Below are 20,488 nucleotides of genomic sequence, written 5' to 3'. Positions count from 1 at the left end.
ATTGATTAAAGATAAATTATCTGCCAGACACAATGTATCTGATACTTATCAATGCACACAGGGTGTGCCAACAGATATACAGTTCAATTTATGATAAGACAGTCACACAGGTCTTTTACAATTTATGATGAGACAGTCACACAGGTCTTTTACCATTAAGTTCTGTAATACACGGAGACCAAATCTGTCTCTGCATGTATGCTAAAGTTTTCTGTAAAAATTGAAATTCTGATGATGACTTTTCAATTATTTGACACTTTTGTGTGAAAAGTGTTTAGGTAACTGGGTATAAACTTTCACAATTAAATGGATTTTTAACAATGAGAGTTACTTGAAAAAAGATCCAGCCCGAATTGGCTGCAAGAATTGAATGTAGAACATCAGAATAATAATGTGCACGCCCACTGAATAAAGGATTTTTTCGCCAGGAAAAAACTAGCTGTCTTTTACCATTTACATTGTGTACACTTTAAAATGATACTTTTAAGCATCGGTCAATCACTGAAGAGTGATTGCGTAACATGCTGAACAACCCTTTTATTGTTTCGGTACACACTGTGATTTTTGTTCCATTAAGGTCTCCTTTTCTAGAGTGGCTAGGAGTATTTTGCCATTAAGGCAAGCTCTTTGTGTGTATCTAATGTATACCGATGTTTGTTCAATAGTTAGCTTAAACGTACAACCATTAACAGTAGTTTCGAACAACGTTAAAGGTGGCAGCAGAGTATTTCCTTCTTTAAAATTTTACCCTTGTCATTACGCACCAAATTGTACTGATAACAAAATGATAATTAATGGTTGGCACGGGCCTATACAATGCTAAATAGGCTGGTCTTCAGTGTTTTTATCAAGCCCATTAGATTAGTCATTGATTAGTAGTATATCTGATGTTTGAACATTTAATTTACCCCAAAATGGGCCTTAAGGGCAATGTTGACCTCTGCCTCAGCCAAATAAGAATCAATGGTAATAGCATTCCTCCATAAGAACTACGCACAAGGCTGGTTGTTACTTAGGTACTAATCTTTTCACGTTTTAACGTTATTTTAGTGTTATTGCAGGGAATTCTTAATGTCTTTTTCATTGGTGTGTCTGATTTGTTCACCTTTACTGTTAACGAATTTCTTTCTCCCTTTTCATAAGGAGCAGGTTAGTTTGGTGTTTAAGGGTGATAAACTTTTAGAGTCATGCCATCGGAAAAATTCAAAATTGATCTCTATAGATCCCTTTGAATTGATTTCTTCAGACCAGTGGTGATTGGGTTTTTTTCTTTAACTTTTTTTTTTTTATATCTGAAAGTCTGCAGGAGTATAGAACATATCACAAAAACATGCTAGCTCTTTTGCATAAATCTTTTCAAAACCCAGGATCAATAGCTTGTATGGAGCAAAATTACTTCAGCTAATTATATTTAAATAAAACCTATTTGAAATTAATATCTTGAAGTCTGAAAAGAATTTACTTAAAAGAAATTAAGAGTTCCTGTTTAAAATGCAAAAAAAAAATGAAAAACCGCCCATAAACATTATAGTTTAAGTTTAGGATTTTATGACAATGTTTTAAGTTTTATGGTGTAAACTTATCATATTTGTTTTTATCAAGTGGCGCACTGATTCAATAGAGAGGAAAGTCTTGCAGTGAATTTCTTAAGTATTTAATCCAACCATATCTTAATTTAAATCCATTAATTCACACAACTGTTTATTGGCGGTAGTAAGAATTTAAAGGTCCCGTGCTTTACTAAGGATTTCAGTGGTATTGTTACACTGCTACACGCTATAAATATTTGCAAACTTCAGAGGTTTTGAATGGAAGCTAAAACAGCGAATCATTTAAGATAAGTAACAGTAAAAATGGCAGAGAGCAATCACCAGGGGTGGTGAATGGAACAGCCGTGTGTAATGTCCCAGCGCTGTGTAGTTACCGGTCAATTTAAATGTGCGGATATCTCTATGAACTGGCAGAAGATGGAGTGAAAAGAAATGTTTCATTTGAAATTTCCTAAATTCAGAGGATATTATACTTGGGAGGAACTAGGGTATGTTTCTTTAATATATTTTCCTTTTATACATGTTGTTTTTTTTCTGATTGTTATTAATAATTATGTTGTATTGATTTGAGTGAAAGAAATTAATACAATCAATTACTATGCATTGATATATCCAGCTTAACTATAACAGGACTTCATAAGTATGAAATATTCCTATTACCGGTAGATGGGACTCTATTTTTTGAAACCTTTGTTTATCCATATACATTTTCCAGCTAATAAAATTATTAACTGAGTTTAGTTTGATCCTTATCTTGAAGGCAAATATAATGTTCCAGTAGCTGTCACTAGATTCTCAATCAGTTTGATAATATACAGTAGTTTATTATTATATAGTAATTCTTATTTACTTATCCTATCTGTGGTATTGAACCTTCATGTCTCTGATTTTTTCAGATGTCTTGCCAGAGCCCTGGGGGTGAGTACATTTCATTACCCCCCTCCTCTTTCATTTGAGATTTTGAGCATCTGTCCTTCATTATTTGATATTATTTATAAATTCAAAAGCAGCCCAAACTTTGACAGAAATTATGAAGAAACTTCGTTAATTTAAACAAATTGAGTAACATTTGAGTTAAGTATCATATAGAGAGAGTTTTTAAGCACTATGTTTGACTTAAAATTCCCAGTAAAATGAAGATTTTGTTGTATTGATACATTGTAAGACTTCAAAAGAAAAATCTCTTTAAAATTGAGTTTTGTCTAATTGATATGTTGAAGTTTATAAAAGATCGAAACCCCACTGTTCAAAAGAGAAAAGACTTTAAGATTAGATCTAAGATTTTGTTTTACTAATGAGTACAGGTACCTGCAGTAAGAAAGAGAAATGCCCATGTTTAAACATGAGTTGCCTGAAGATTTAAGATTTTTAACCCTTGATAATGAGAGGTTTTAATAATGTGATTTTTTAAATCTGCAGAATATTTGAAATTCTTATGACAACACTTTGGTCATGTACCAGTAATTGGGAAAAACATATATATATGCACAATTGCATATGTGATTGTACTGTATTTAATATTTAATCTTAATGACATATAATCTAAAAAGAATGAATTTGGAAGAGAGAATATGAACATAACACACTCATTTATATATTGAATTAACAGTAAATTTTCAATTCCTGTACCAAACTGTTAATACATGCACCTATAATTCTTACATAGTATGTAATGGTTTGTTAAGCTGAAAACTGTCCATCTTGTCAGATATTGCATGGTCTGAGGTGTGTTAACGCTGAGGAATTAACTGTTGATGTCTGACATAATGGGCAGTTTTTGGCTTTTAGCTTACTTTATACAGAGAAATATTTGCGCCCGTTTTGATTTTGACCCTTTCGCCCATGTTGTCACTGTGGGCAAATTTTAGACAAATTCCAATGTCTCTTATTATTTCTCAGTGAAAACAATTTTGTATGGGCGAATTCAAGGTGGGGCAAATCCGTTTGCAGGTGAAGAAGGGCAAAAAAAGCAAGGGGCTAAAATAACCCTGTATACAGTACTTTTAAAACAATTCAAAATACCGGGTATTACTCTTTTATTTTTGCAAAATATTACACCTTTAAACTGCATTTCAATTAAGTGGGATAGGTGCTACAATTTAAGTATTTTAAGCCCTATGACCCAGCAGACAATATGATAAAGAGTCTTATGTTAAATTGTCATATTGAAATTAACAGCAAGTTAAATGTTGTTAGTACAAACAGAAAGACTTGATTTTCACTTGATGTGATTAAAAACAAACAATGGAGATTAAATCTATTCTTTGATGTCAAGGTGTAAATCTACATCTTAATAACAAGCGGGACAGAATTATTAATTAACCTCGTAGGCCCGAGAAAGCACTGGACACCTGATCGTCACATACGGCCGGTAAAACCGGCATGGAATACACTACACATGCAGTGTAATCCTCAAACACAGCTAGATTTAATCCTATGACTTTATTATTTCATTACAGTTGTGCATGACATTGCACTTAATCTTTTGACAAAGAAGATTAGCTGTCTTGATTTAAATTACTTTCGGTAACAGATGAGAAATATGTTGGTCAGTGCGGGATTAATTAGCGTAGGCAAATCAAAATCCTTAAGATTCTTATTCTTCACATCCATGGCAACTATCAATGATTGAACTTTAGTCTAAGTAGACGACAAATTATTTAAAAATTATTTATAAATATTTAATGTAATATGCCTCAAATAGATGGAAGAATAATGTATATGAGGATGTATAATCTTTAATAGGAACCAAGCTTACCCAGGGTATATAAATTTGTCAAATCTTAATTTCATATTCATGGGTGGAGAAAAAAATAGAGATAAAATTAACATATTAGGTACTTTCTTTCTCAATACAGCTTTATCATAGCTAAGACATTTATCAAATCAGATTTCTTTAGGGGTTTTTTTTCATACTACATGTATATAATTTTGTAGAACTGCATGCAGGTAGATGTCATGATATTCCATATTTATTTAAAACTTTCTCTGGGAACTTTGTACAAATATCATATAATGGCAGACATGAATCTCACTAATTATATCTGTTGACTCAGTAAAAGCGGGCTGTATGTCTACCTTCACCCACACCTGATTAATGTGCAGTAATCTGTGTACACAATGCGCAGATTTGGAAATAAATTGCAGGCTCGTGTGAACCTGTGTTGACTCAGGGATTAAGACAGGCTAATTGTTGACAGGTGTAGTGTCTGATCCTTACATCAAAGTTGTCTCTATGTACAAGTATCCAACAGCTCCCCTCTCTCTCTCTCTCTCTCTCTCTCTCTCTCTCTCTCTCTCTCTCTCTCTCTCTCTCTCTCTCCAGCTCTTTCTATGTGGCTTTCTCTCTTTCTGGCTCCCTCTCTTCCCCCCCCCTCTCTCTCTCTCTCTCTCTCTCAGAGCTTATGTTTCTTTTCTCTCTCTCTTTGAATTATTCATAGATTAAAGGACAGGTTCACTTTTGTTCTCTATTGCAAATGATTTTCTATTGGACTGTTGTTTTCATATAAGCCTGTTGTTTTTTAAACACAATGGCATTGTGTAAAAATGATCCCCATATTTGTGTCAATGTAATTTACTATTCAAAATTTACAGAATCAATGTTATTGTTGAATTTCAGTTAAAATAACACAAGTGCATATTCAATTCTCACTTGAATATGATATTTTGAAATCATTTTTGAGCATTAATTATACAAGGTAAACTGATTCTAGTGAAATCCAGGTTTGTTATTACATGTAATAACTTTGTGTTCCTTTATTATATGTCTGCCATTTCTTTTTTTTTAGTATCCTGTTGACCTATTTAAGAAAAATGTCACAGGCTCAGAAGTTGTTGTTGAGGAGCACGGACTCAGCCTCAAAGTGAGTATTCCCATGGCAAACAGGATAGGGACTTCAGCCTCACTCACATCAGCTTTCTGATCCTTTGGATTTATAGGCAGCCAATGGATAGATTTACATTGAATTAATACTTTATTCTTTTTCTGATAAAGAGTTGTTGGGCATTACACTGCAGCTAAAATTTTTATCTGAAACTTTTAACAGTTATTTTATTGAACAGTTTTTGTATTGTCATATTAATGAAAAGTTGCACACCAAAGGGAGAGTTTTGGCAAATCAAGTAATGATGATATCATTAACCCTTGAGTCTACAGTTGCGAACAAGTACTTGTACATTTTTATATAAATTATTACGATTCATATCCACCTGATTTAATCTCAGGAGGCCTATAAGATGGTGGACCACAGACTGTTGGAGAGGGCCCTCCATCGCACCTGTAACCTCCACTCGGGGGACTGGAACATGAATGTGGTCCGCAAATGTCTCTACTATCTCAGCCACTCTGCCATCACGTGAGTACCAAACTCAGCCATCTCAAACTCGCCCAATCTCAAGTTTGCTTATCTCAACCTTACCCAATCTCAACTTCCCCAATCTCAAATTTTCCTTGCATATTCTCAAACTTACCCATTTCAACCTTGCCTGCAATCTCAGACTCAACCAATCTTAGACACACCAGATTTCAAACTCTTTATGTTCCAAACTCGCCTTGTATCCTGGTTTGTACAGCATACAAATGTTTTACAACACAGCTTGTTCGTCTTATGCCTAAGACTTTCAGTGTTGCTATGTACCAATACAATAAAAAATAGTCTTAATCCTGCACACTATTGTCTTAGGTGTTTTTTTGGAAGGAAATTTACAATGCTTGTGCATGTGTCCATTAGATACTCAGTAGTTATGCTGTAATTGTGTTGTAGGTTTGAGGAGTTGTACAACATCAGGGTAGCCTACCAAGCGTTTGAACAGTTTGATATGAAGGGTCTGCTGATTGACCAGGACATACTACTTAGCAGTATCAAGGTACGTGTACTAATGACTGTTGTAGAACGGGTGGACTAAATTATTGAATTCCACTGTAAGAAGTGACCTGAGATTCATAGTATGATAAATGTATCCAGCAAGAGATTTAACTGTTTACATAAGTAACATCTACCTTTATATGGTGGGCTATTATGGGTATCCATTATTAACTTGATCACTCTTATCCTTGTAACACACTGTGTATATATACTCAAATGATAATTCTATCAAGAATATTTATGTCTGCATAATCGTCTCAATAAACTTGCTAACTTTTAAATAACTAATAAAACTAGTCCTGCATGCGTTTGGATGAATCCAAAGTTAGTACTGTATACAGGGAAATATTCGCCCCTGTTTTAATTATTTTTGCCCCTTTCGCCTCTGTTGAAGACTGGGTGAATTCCAATGGCTCAAATTAGATCTCTATTAACACAACTTTGTCTGGACAAATTCATGACGGGATGAAACCCTCTGCTAGTGAAGAAGGGTGAAACTAACAGAGGGCAAAAATAATCCTGTATACAGTATTTAGCTGTCTCTCTCACTAGTAAGAATGATGTGATCAGGGATGGGGTAATTGAAAAAAGTATTTGTAATTGAGTGTAATTAATTACATTTTTCAAAGTAATTGAAAGTAATTTGTAATTGAGTCTGTCTTCAATTACAAGTAATTGAATGTATTTAAATACATTCCAAAAATTTGTGTATTTTCAATTACTTTTCAATTACATCTCAATTACTTTTTTTCCAAGTTTAAAATATAAAAAAAGGTGTCTTATAATGATAAATAGATTTTATACATGTTTGGCATGGACTTTTGTTTAAACAATAATTAAATGTCCCATAATGTTTCATATGTTTATACAGCATAACACACTGCCCAGGGCAATAGGTAAAGATCTAATTTTGTGGAGGTGTGAACTCCTCTAATACCCAAGAACCCCCATTGATTTTAGACTTAAGGGAGTCAAAATATCTCTTTCTTGTGATTTATAGCAATTATTATTTATATACTGATATGCTGTACTGTCGAAAGTTGTACTTTCTGAATAAACATAGTTTTGATATGTGAATAAAAATTAATTCACTATTGAGAAAATATAATTCAGAACCAATAATGAACTCAATGGTACTTAATGAATTTAATATTAAAGAAAATTTTTCTAGAAATTTTCAAGAAATCTGATCTGAACTGAACCGTACAACCTTTAAAAACATAACCGTACATGAAGCTCTGTATATCTTATTGCTGTTAATATATGTATATGTTCTCAAGATTAAAAAAATAAAACTAAAGTATTTGAAATGTAATTAATTACATTTATCAAAGTAATTGAGAGTAATTAATTACATTTTAAAAAATCAATGTAATTGTAATTGCAAGTAATTGATAAAATTGTCAATGTATTTGAAAGTAATTAATTACTTTTCAAAGTAATTGACCCCAACTCTGGATGTGATGGATATACTTCAGAGATGAGAGACGTGTTATATGAAATCATGTTATGTTCATCAGATTATGGGCCTGGTACCGTAGTTTTTTTTTCAATGGATGTAATGAATTTTTTAATCCCAACTCTATATTGGTGTCCTTGTCTCAAATCTTGCACATTTATTGACAGAAGAAGCCAATATTGAAAAAGCCACTAATCTTCTTATTTCCTGGATTTCAATATGGGATTTTCTCTTGTTTTATGCAGAAACATGACATTGCTATCATGTTTTGCATGTAAATAGAAAATGTCTTTTGAACTGCAAAAGCTTCGAAGGCAATTGTGGATTTCATTAAACCTTAATTGAAATGTTTCAAGTAAAAAAAAATCTTAAGTAAATTCCCAAGATTGATTTTTCCCTCCTCGCCTTTGCCGTTATCAGTGCTTTTGGAACCTTCCGTACATTTGCACACAATTGTTTAAGAAAACTTAATCTCATATTCATGTTAATTCAGAAACTGTATTCCTTGCAAGGGGGCTTTAAACTAATATGTGAAAGTGATAGAGGTAAACGTGAAGAGTGCATGCTCAATATATGGTCACCTGCCATATTTGTTAGAATTCCTTTCTGGGGGCTCCGAGCACCCCAGGCTTTTGGTTGTCTTGAAGTTGCTCCAATAATGTTATCAGTTGTTTATAATATTCCTATTTAATTAAATTTGTCTGTTTTTCTTGTCTGGCCTCTTTGAGAAGGTCAAACTGCTGTTCGCAGATTATTAGTTCTAATAATTCTCTCAATCTTAATATTTGATCAGATTTTCATAACAAGGTGTTATACAATGACTGTTGCTTGCTTGCATGGTCCATATCTATTGACTGGTTTTTACTTAAAAGAAAATTCTACATTTCATTTTCATCTGAGTAGAATATTTTGTACTTTAAGAGTTATATCTTTTTATGGGCACTTTGAGTGACAGTTGGACACCTAGAACTAATTAAACAAGTTTAAAATTGGACCTGCAGTGAAGTTTCAACAATAAACATTATGTCATTGCAGCAGTTTTCTTTGCGCTTCTTTGTTAAGAGTTTTTGTCTGTAGATTTATGGCTGGCAGTGGTGTGTTGTAATTCACACTGTTGTTACTGAAGATCTTATGCAGCATTATAAGATTTTCTGCCGGTGACACTGCATTTAAGGGGAAACTTCATGCGTCTGATCTGCCATTCTTATATTTTGCCATCCATTCATAGATTTTTTGGATGATCAATATGCTTTTCATCTTTATATCAGTCATTTTGTATTTCACTCATAGACTGTTAATTTTCACTGAGAGGGAAATCAGAGAGCAAAGAAAATATGACAAAGATTCCACCAAACTAAAGAACTGAATTGCCATCGTAAGATGTTCTCACATAAATTGATATTATTCATATTTGAGAAGTTGAGAATCAGTTTATGGCCTGGCTGAGTTAGATCACTCATGGAAACAGAAAAAGCCATTAAGTTCCAATTGAATTAGTTTGTGAAAAAGAATCTATTGGATAGTCTCGCATAAGTGTTCTCTTAAATCACAATAGCAAAGGTGTACACAGTACACACTGCCGAATGCAAGTGATTGTTGTTGAATTTATTAAGTGTATTTATTTTGTCCTAAACCAATATTTGTTGAGCTTTCTGGGTGAAGTTTATGTGTCTGATGGATATACAGACAAATTTTAGTGCCCCCTTTTCTGTACCTAGGCAAAACACAGCATTTGTTTAAGAATTCTGCCAATGGAAACTCTAGTGAAATGGGGAGTTGAGTTAAGATGTCAACTTTTTTTTTAAAACCAGCATAATACAAATGAAATGCCCAATGATCTCTTCAAGAAATTTAATACAAGGTTTCGCAGACAAGGGTTTTAAGTGTGTAATCTTAAAAATCAAACGAATCATTGTTATATTGTTCAGGAAAATTTGATTTTATTGAATTTTTGAATGAAATGAACAGTTCAAGATTGAAGCAACAATGAATGGGTTGAATATTTCAAATGAGCATAAAAAGATAAGGAAATAGCTATGTGTGGTATTTGCTGATGTAGCTTAGTACGTGTATTAACTCTGCTTTGGTTTTAATGTTGTAATATGATAAAGGCTTCACCTCTGTACCATGGCAAAAGGACTGAACTGTTCTTTCAATGGAGAAAGTTTTGACAATTTGTCAGCATATATAAAAGTCATTTATTCATTAGCAAGGGTTTATGAGGCTTTGAAACTGTGTTGATCAGAGTTTTGACATAGATGTGTAAAATTTAATCTGAATTTGAAATGTTCATCAAATATTGATTTGTATTAATGTTCCGAAAGGTATAAACAGCAAAATGGTGATTATTAACCTAAATTGTGACAATAATATACATGCAGCTGCAACTTAGCTAGCCCTTATAAAAAACCAAAGAGATAATAGCTAAAGAATTATGGTATATAGAAAGATGTTACACAGAAGAGATCATGCGATGCCATTAGAGTTCTCAGTACTTGATGCAATAATTGTTACAGACCAGTGAAACTGTCCAATGGCATTCATCCTAAAAACAGTTTAGTACTTGTAGAATTCTCAGTTCTGGAATTTATTGAGACAGGCCAGTGAAACGGTCTAAGGGCATTTGCCCCAGAAACAGTTCATTATACTGTTGGAGTTTTTCAATACTTACATTGATAAAGTAATCTATAATGGTGGAGGAATGCTGGGTTGTATTGATGTTTTCTATTGTTTTGTCCCCGAGTTTTAAACCTGTCTCATTGACTGATTGGGACCGAGCTCTCAGGTTTATAGTTATATAGTGATGGAGTGGTCCATTATACAAAGAAATGAGTTGAAAGCCTTCATTACCTCCACAGAGTCATCAGAGCCATTAATCATGAAGATTTCAAAAGAATTTTGAATTAGAGAATGAAAATTTTCATATGTTGTTAATGATAATTTAATGAGCAGAAAAAGAAAAAGAAATCCCTCAATTCACACATATAGTTCTGAATACCTGTTGATAAATGTACGAGGATCAGGAGTTATGTGTGGCATTTGTTTATGTTTAACCTTGTACAATTGACAGATGATTTATCTAACAGCATGGCATTTTAAAATTAAAATTGATAACTCAAGAAAGGTCACTCTGCATATTTGGAATGTTAATGTCATGTAATCTGTAGTATTTAACAAGGAGCAGGAGGTCACTATGATATTCAATAAAAAACTTAAAATCAATGAATTATTTTTTTTTCAATAAGGACTTTTATGTACAAATACATAGTCACTGTGAAACTTCAAAAGACCATCATTCAGTGTGGAAAATATGCTATTAAATGTCTCGCAGTTTAATTGCTCTTTTTGATTTTTTTTATAGTGCATTTAATGACTGGAACCATTTACACCATGTTTGTTCAATATTTTTTAATTTTGTACTCCTCATTCATTAATTTACATCCTCAAGAAACTATGAAATTAGATCTTTATTTATATACATGCATGAATATAATATTCATGAAAATGAATTAAGCCACAAAATTATGTGGACTCCCCATAAACCTACAGATTCAGTGAAAATTGATGAAAGTTATATGCAGAGTACATGAAATGATGATAACTATATTCCTACTAGCTTAATTATACTAGGATCAATATGTGAATGTAAATTATGCATTTGATTTTTGGATTGTAGATGTGTGGGCGTTCCATTGCACCGATGAAGCTGATGCACAGACTGAAACATATGAAGGTCCACTTTGAGGACAAAACTCGCATCCAGCTGTCGGAATACCTGGAACTAATTCTATGGTGCGTTGCTCTAAAGAGCAAGAGAGATAACTCTTGTTCACATATTGTGGGTGTTGTATAGAATTTTTTTTTTTGGAGGGGGGGGGGGAGGTATTTAATAGGTTTTTGATTTATTAATTTGTCTGATATTTTAAATTAATCTGCTACATGTATAAACAAAAGTCCTCCTAAGAATACCCACTCGCTGCAGTAGAATAGAAAAAAAATAGCAACAAATTTTTTTTCAAGCCAATCATTTTATTTTACCAGAGAGTACCAGAATGGAATTTTATACATGTAATTAAATTCATAATCCAAAAACAAGGTGAAATTTTTAGGATGCTTTTAAGCATAACAATTCATGGGTTTTTAAGAATAATTATGAATTTAAAGTGGAGTAAGCGGAATAGAGCTGATATATAAAGAACAGACTTGAAAGAATAGTTGGTAAGGAAGAGTTCAGAGTTACACAGTATGTTAACAAAGATCTGCACAACAAGGAACATAGTCAAGGCCGATAAGCTTGCTATTTAACAACAATAATACATGTTGATGTAATCTGTTGGTTTACATCTATTCAGTTAAAGCTGTAGATTTTTATCAATCAAACAATGCTTACCAACAATTGCCCAATGCTTTGTTTTAAACGTTTCTTCTATTGGGGCTCACATCTTTGTTACTGACATTTTCTCACGAAAAATTATGGAGGGAAAACGTCCTCGTAGACTATCAGCAAAGGAACTGCTAAAGTTTCAGTTCTTTAAGAATTTTAAGCTGACATTCCGTGAGAAAGGGAAGATTCCAGAGACTGGGGTGTATGAGATTTCTGATTGTCTGGAGGAACTGCCTCATTTCAGGTGTGGAAGTTACAAGGACTACACCCCCGAGGATGGGACCGCTCCCCAGGGGAAGGAGAATGAACTCTACAAGGTAATCCTGTGTACATTAGTTTAAAAAAGAATATACAGTGTATATCTAAAAATATTGAAATTTCATGCCAAACTTGTGAGATGAAATGAAAAAAAAATTGTGTAAGTTTAGATGAAAAAAATGTTTTAAATCAGGAGTATTAATTAGTTATTGAAAGTACATTTAGCTACCAATTGTGAAGTAACTATAATGGTGAAACCAGTCATTTTGACCATTTTGCTGAAAGTCTTTCAATAGGATGGCTACAGGATGGCTGCAGGTTATGCATATATGATGTATAAGAATAGTCACATTCAGGAATACCCTAAATGAAATCCAATGTCAACTTCTTCAAAAACTAATTTCCGCCAAATAACGTAAACGTCAAATATATTATGTTTACAATAATGGCTGTATGTATGAATTACTATGGGATTTTCCTTTATAGCTGGCAGACTTTGAACAGCTCCTCTCCCACTATGATGCCCGTCTTGCCAAGAAACTCAACGATGAATACCTCAAAGAGGAGTGGGACTTTGGCCAGGAGAATCTGGGGAGTAAGAAGATGTTCAAGGACCCCCCAATCATCTGTGCGGAGGAGAGGATGGAAATGGTGGGTAATCCCCCGATATCTAGATATCTTAACACTTCTCACAATTTAACCCAGGTTCTTGGATTTTAACCTTTAACATTTGTTGGATACTTTAGTGGTACTAAAGATCTCAAGGGGAATAACTCTTAAGTATTTAATTTTTATAAACATCTTGATTTAATATACCGAGTGCAAGTCTAAAGGTAACATTCTAATGTGGATGATGTATTTGATATGAAAAGATAGAGCGCACTTTTTTTCCTAATTCATGTGATTAACACAGACATAGCTAGCTATCAAACTTGTAGTTATTTCAGACATTGTATGACTTGTAACATAAATGTATTTCAGGCCGACACCTGTTTTTGTGATGAGTTTGTTGCGTTTTATGAAGAGGTAACTAGTTAGGTGATGATTTTATTAAATTAGGTCACAGCAGTTCTATTTAGATTTAATGCTACCACAATTTTGCTGTTTTTCTTGTATTAAATATTGCTTTATTTAGGCAAGAAGTGGCAATCAACTTTTATTTATTGAATTTTTCAAATAATATACCCAATTACTAACACTTACTTTTTGTATTAGAATGTTAACAAAATACCTACCACAGCTACATGTATATACAATGTACAATTAAAAGCACTGATGCTCTTTTTAGAGTAACTACAGCACTTTAATTATGTCATGCATGATGTTACAAATGATATACCAGAACTACAATTAATCTTATGAATGAATTTTTATAATCAAAATAGTTCATTTATAAAAAAAAAATTAAAAAGTCAAAATTCATATATCTCCTTGCATTATCATAACTGTTTTGTGTTGGTCTTCTTTTTGTGTGATATATTAAGATCAATTAGAGTCTTTAACGACATCAATGAGTACATTATTTCTATATAGCTAGCATTCAGAGAACTCGGGATCTAACCGTATACTGTTGTTCAGAAGATGTTTTTTATTACATGAATTACTAGTATATGTGTGAGTACCCCCCCCCCCCCAATACATGTAGATCCATTGATGCCAGATTTGATTTAAGTCTGCCGTGTGTTTGTCTTAATTGTTTGTCTTAATTGTTTGTTTGTTTGTTTGCAGTTATAGGCAAGATTATTTTCTTCAGAATTATGATTGGTGTAAATTTGCAAAAAAATTGCAGCTACTAAGTAAGATTGATGATTCATAAATCAGAATGCATTCTTAACTCGTATAGAATCTTTTAATCTTGATTAAATATCTTTAATATGCAGAATATATTAAACTGTATTCCTGGGGTGTTTGCTTGCACCTAATGAATACACGCCATTTTAAACCATGCACCAGAGGTGAAAGAAAGATTAAACTTGTGGAAGAAATTACAAAAACCCATATGAAAACATTGACTTCTTTCAGAGGGTAGCGGGTCATAATAAACATGGAAATCTTTTGACTTACTTCTTAATTTTCAGGTCTGGTTTGCAATCAAACTTGGGGTACATGGTGATTTTATTGTTATCCCATAGATTGCGAGACAGCATTGAGAATATTTCATTGTTTGCATTATTAAATACCTCTTCATTTTATTAAGTGCATGCAGGCATAATTCATTGTACAGACAAGGGCATTTCATATCCATCCAACATTTAAATGCCAGCTTTCAAGTATATTACCCACTTTTTCTTAATATTGACCAATGATTTCCATTAATCTTGATGTCGACAACAAAGCAAATATGTTCTACCTTTCTGCTGGAAGTGTATATTACTTAAAAGATGTGAAGTGCCGGTAGGAACAATGAACCGAGCTATATGAAGGTAAACACAAGATAAAAAACACTGCCTGTCAATTTCAACCCTTGATTGGGATCAAACTGCCATTTGATTGGCTCAGATATTGGCAACAAGGCTATGATAAACTCACTCATTTCCCCACAGAAAGTGTTTCATCTCAGGTAGGGCCATCTCCAAGTGATAAAAAAAAAATTGACAGGTATGCAATATTGATATTTTTAATTTCTTTCTTTTATGAGACACTGTTTGACAACATTTTTTCCCCTCTGAAAGGCATTTATGATTAAAGCTGATCAATTGTCCCCTCCTGTGACATCGAGACTGGTGAAAATTTAAATGTATTTCATTACATACCTAAATGGAATAAAGCGCACTTTTATTCTGTGTATCTATGTAATGGTATTAACAAGTGGAATTACACCAGTAATTACAAGTCTGGCTAGAAAGAAGTGACTGTGTTTTTTTAATGACTGTGAAATCTTTTGAATTTAGGCTAGAAAGCAAAGGAAGTTGTACAAACATCTGAAAAAGGAGATAGTGACCTCTCAGAAAATGGTTTACCGGGTAAAAGCCGGATTTGTGAGAGACCGGCCTCTGACTGCTCCGGATTTGTCAATGTACCAGAGTAGTCAAAGAGCGGAGGAGAGACCAGAAATGACGACCAAGTCTGCCTATGATAGGATCAACCATCGGATCAACAGCGGCCGATCTAGATGTAAGATTCTCAACCCAAAACTTTGTCTTCTGCTGAAATGATTTTGTGATTTCTCAATAATATAATTAATGTGTAAAAGGAATACGGATTTTATATCATTTAAAGTGACTTAGAAAAAACTGTCTTTTTAAGTGAAAGTAGTGGATTTAGTTGATACTCAATCAGACAGTCTGTAATAGGATGTACATGAATTTCTGTTTCATCTCAGACGTCCATCATTTCAAAGTATTCTAAATTTTTGGAGTATCACATGTCAAATGTAAATTGAAGGCTTCATGTGATCAATGCTAAAGAGCCATTTGTTTTGAATGTACCCCACAGTCTAAGATATAACATTTATTTAATAGCAGCACCAGAGTTATCAAGTGTATATAACTTTGTACATGTACTTCTTTAATTAGTCGCAGCCCATTTTTCTTCATATCAGCATTTTATTTTAGTTTATGTAATGAATTCAAAAATTGTATATGTGATTGCATGAGTCTTACTTGATTACCTAGTTGATATATGAGCCAAAAAAAAACCACCAATAATTTACCCATAATAGTTGTGATTATTGATTGGTTTGATTGGTGTGTTACAGCGGGTCACCAGAGGGAGGATTCCAGTCCCCTGTGTGATACCTCAGACCGCCCCCTGTACATCAAGCCGCCGGATAAAACGGTCACGCCCATTGTATCTGAGGAAGAAATCCAAGAAACCCAACTCAAGAAGGACAACCTTGTGTTTGATATAGAAACTGTGGTATGTGTGTAGTAATCATTTCTGGGAAATCAGTTAGTCTTTTAAAATATTTTTTGCCAGTTTTTAAAATACATAACGGCTTTAAAATTCATTTCCGCCTTGTATTTGAGATGTATTGTCACAGGCAATAAAAAATTAAAAAAATCAAATTTACTTTAATATGAATATAAAAAATCAATTAATGGTCCAATTATTGTGAAACAAAATTTCCCTGGAAAATGTTTTCAAGGGCAATAACTCTTGAAAGAATAGAAAATTGGAATACCAGTAAACTGTAAAGCTTATATTTATTGGACAGTATATAATTTTCTTTTTAAGGAAAAAAGACATCGCCTTCAAATGGAACAGACGTTAAATTATTACAAACCTGGGTTCACAGAAAAAATGGCTCTGAGGGAAGGTCAGTAATGAATTAAATTTACTTGTGTATTATATATTTTATATGAATGAAACAAAACGCGGGGGTGTTAAGGAAGCATATGGGCAATTAAGCGTCTTATTTTGACTGTTATATTCAAAATCGTGAAATTAAATAATTATTTTGAATAAGATCAAAAACTAAGTATTATTCTTTAAAATAGATGTCAGTGCAATAAAATCGGGTAGTACATTACTGCCACATTGGTGCATTATCACGTGACAACTATAAATAGCTTACGTATATTCCTTAACATAAAATGAGATAGAACAACACTACCCCGCGGTTTCCAAAATAAAATAAGCATACCAAGTGTAAGCAAAACATCTCAGTTTAATCAAAACCGCTGCTAGAATCCTATGTTTGTCCTTATTAAAAAGTTATTTATCCGGTTCTAATAAAACCTTCCCAACTTTTATATAGTTTGAACGGAAAACGGCAAATTGCATCAAAACAACACACAGCATGGGATTCTAGCAGCACATTTCAATTTAAGCATTGATTAAACTAACGATACGTATAAAATTTCAAGTTCAATATATACGGGGTAGTGTTGTTCTAGTCGGATTTTTACATCGTAAACAACGACAGAGGAAAGCCTGGCCGAGAAATAAAAGCAAATTTACATACCTTTTAGCGAATGATTGATAAAACTAACATCTCCCCCAGTATCCTTATGTTCAATTCTCAATAAATCACACCACAGTACTTTATTAGAGGTCTTAGATCAGTTATATTTTGAATATGTTTACAATGCTTTCCGATCAAATTCACACGACATTCAACTTTTAGTCATGACGTCATCAATGTGTAAATCTACGTAACACAAACTAATTTCTGGAAAAAAATTGTCTTCAGTATTTTTATTTGTTTTTGATCTACGTTTTGTTTCTTAGATATTTTAATATGTACATACGAACTAAGATTTGTGATTTCACGGAATTACATGCAACTCAGATTTCATATGCTTCCTTAACACCCCCGCGAAACAATTATCAAAAAAAAAAGTATATAATCTGAACATAAAACTTGCACAAATGTAGACTATTGTCCTACCAATAACATTTTTAACTTTTCAGAGGAAGATTCTGGCGCAGTTTTGGAAGATAAACCTAGCTCTCCTCGAAGGAAGACAACAAGTGAAAAAACCATCAACCACCTAGCCTACCCAGAGCCCCAGCCAAGTCAGTGTCACTCCAAAGTCTGTGATGCGAGGTCAGTCGAAACATTGAAAAAATCAGGTTATCAAACAATGCAACAAGAAAATAATTTAAAAAAGAGACAATTTAAATTGTGTAAAATTAAGGTAGCATGAATAACACAGTTCAAGCTGAGGGTTATGATATCAGAGGAAAGTGGACCTTGCTCAAAGTTAATAGGTGCAAGTTCTTCAATTAACTGATGATAATTAAGCCAAATTATTTTGATATAGAAATCAAATGTCCATTAATATAAAAATGGATTACTAAAATTGTTAAGGTAGTAATGAACTAAATTTACATTTGCTGTTGCCAGGTATCGTGGATGGCTTGAAGTGCAGACCAAGAAAGGTGAACATTTTGTCCTGACATCCCCAACATTTGAAAATTCTTACCAAGGTAGACTTCACAAAAAACTACATTTGAGAGCAAAATCTCAAGCAAAGAAAGTCACCTCAGAATTTGCTTATCGCTACACCAAATCTAGTGAATTAAAAAAGAGAAGACAAATTACATCCAGTCGACCCAACACAGCGCCCGCTGTCATGCAGAATCCAATGTTCCTGGAGGAGGAAGATGATGATGATGAAGATGATGAAAAGGACTTCCAGTACACCGATTCTTTAACAACCATTGATGCAGGATATGAGTCTTGTGAGGACAAAAGTAAGCCCAGCTCCAAAACCAGTCTGACTCCTTCACAAGCTTGGAGTTGTGAGGAGGACAGTGTTATATCAAAGAGTTCAGGGGATTCCTATCCTTCACCTGAAGCCAGATATGATGAAGTGAATGAGACTTCTAAGAGCTCAGAGGACTGTGATATTGTACAGTTAAAACCATGTGATAGTAAGGGTCAAAAGTCACCAACTAAAACTATCCAAGAATTTCAAGGAAAATCTGGCAATACCTCTCAAGAAAGTGCTAAAATTCTGATGGTGCCAAAAAAGGAGAAAATTTCTGTTGATTGTGCACCAGTTCCACAAATGCAGCATTCCAAGCCTAAAGTTGTTGCTGTTGGGGGAATTGGAAAGATTTCTCTCCTTGAGAGCATTTCTGAACTCCAGCAGTGGGAAGATGTTGGTGAGGAACAGAAAAACGAGGACTCTGCTCGACCAGAGAGCTTGCCCAATCCAGTTCTACATGAGGACCCTGTGCTTAAAATAATTGACATAGGAGAAGAGAAAACTTTAGAAGACAACCTTCATTTACTTAGTCGAAGGCTGAGTGCAGATGCTGGAACAAACAAAAAAAAGTGCTCAAATGCTAGCATCGAGATGCCAGCATTGACAATTGAAGAAAAGATTGAGAGAGAAAAGCAAGCCCGGATTCGGAAACAGAAGAGATTACAAAGTTCCAGTCTAGTAAAGATGGGAGTAGCTGTGTTTTCCCCACCGCGAGACAGAAAGCCTTCTATAAAATCAACTTCCATAGTGCATTCAACATCCAGACCTTCAGTATCTCATCATCCACACAACAATAAAACTCATCCAGATCCACATCAGCCAACCGGAAGTCAATCCACAAGTGAACACAGCAACATCCAGACTGCATCCACAAGCCGTACACAAGACACATTTCCAACCAAAGAGAAAACCCCCAGATCTCATTCAGGTGTCAAGAAAACATTGGACAAAAACAAAAACACCAAAAATTCTAGTCTCCAGCAGAGCTGTAAACTGTCCATCAGGAACAATGTGACCAGCACTACCGACTTTGAAAAAGAAAACATCCAAGTTCAAGGTCACCAGACCAACTCCCAACAGAACTCAAGGAAAGGGTTAAATGACAACAGTAAACTGAACTGTGATGATAGGAAGGGGTCCATTAGAGGCAGTAAACATGGTAGGGGGAAGTATGATAGACTCCTCAAGAGAATGGAGGGTTGTATATCAGACGTCTTTGCTACTAAACTAGCAGCTGCACGTCCCATAGTAAAATAGCTACTATCCTGTGATTATTTAAGTGCTAATTTTTGCTAGTACATGTACTAATGTGCTGCATTCATGAGATTTCTGTGTATTAATAGTAAATGAAAAACTTACTATTATAATAGTACATCATTTCTGTGTTAAATATAAGTATAATTGACCAAATTCATACTCTACCGGTAATATATCTGATATTGCAGAGATAGGACAATATTTGGAAAATACATTTATGTGCACTTTAAAGTGATCTGTGATATGTAAAAGTATGTAAATAATGAACTGTCCCTGTTCATGTGTTTGATCCTGTGATAAAACTGTTGCTGGGTTTTGTTGCATGCCAAGACTCAGTTGCTCCTCAAGTTCTGCTGGCTTGATTGTCCTGTGATATTTCTATGTGGTGCTAAATAAACTGACTTAAATAAATGTATACAATTTCTTCAACGTTTGTTTACATGTACTAATTACAGAAAAACCTGTCATTGCAAATTATGGCCATGACTTTGACAATATATTATCAGTGACCATGACATAATGTCAAGGGTCTATGATAATCAAAACAACCTTTAACC

At 33.8% G+C, this 20,488-nt stretch overlaps 1 protein-coding gene across 4 annotated transcripts; it reads left to right on the top strand.

Moving 5' to 3' along the window:
* Positions 1-911: 911 nt before the first annotated feature.
* On the top strand, positions 912-20,360 carry LOC105333196 (uncharacterized). 4 transcript variants are annotated; one of them, XM_011436048.4, is made up of 15 exons: positions 912-1,016; positions 1,800-2,038; positions 2,447-2,468; positions 5,339-5,413; positions 5,775-5,905; positions 6,314-6,416; positions 11,551-11,666; positions 12,503-12,575; positions 13,003-13,167; positions 13,498-13,542; positions 15,408-15,630; positions 16,214-16,374; positions 16,693-16,774; positions 17,872-18,007; positions 18,308-20,360. In XM_011436048.4, exons 2-15 carry the CDS (start codon positions 1,983-1,985, stop codon positions 19,929-19,931), a joined length of 3,012 nt encoding a protein of 1,003 aa, XP_011434350.3. In that variant the 5' UTR covers positions 912-1,016; positions 1,800-1,982; the 3' UTR covers positions 19,932-20,360. The 4 variants fall into 4 exon arrangements, with proteins under 4 accessions (XP_011434350.3, XP_034312754.2, XP_011434351.3 ...); XM_066085359.1 differs by lacking the exon at positions 912-1,016 and adding an exon at positions 1,134-1,149; XM_034456863.2 differs by lacking the exon at positions 912-1,016 and having other exon boundaries at positions 1,062-2,038.
* The last annotated feature ends 128 nt before the right edge of the window (positions 20,361-20,488 follow it).

The sequence above is a fragment of the Magallana gigas genome, chromosome 5, assembly GCF_963853765.1.
Source record: "Magallana gigas chromosome 5, xbMagGiga1.1, whole genome shotgun sequence".
NCBI lineage: Eukaryota > Metazoa > Mollusca > Bivalvia > Ostreida > Ostreidae > Magallana > Magallana gigas.
This window is presented reverse-complemented; position numbering and strand designations above follow the sequence as displayed.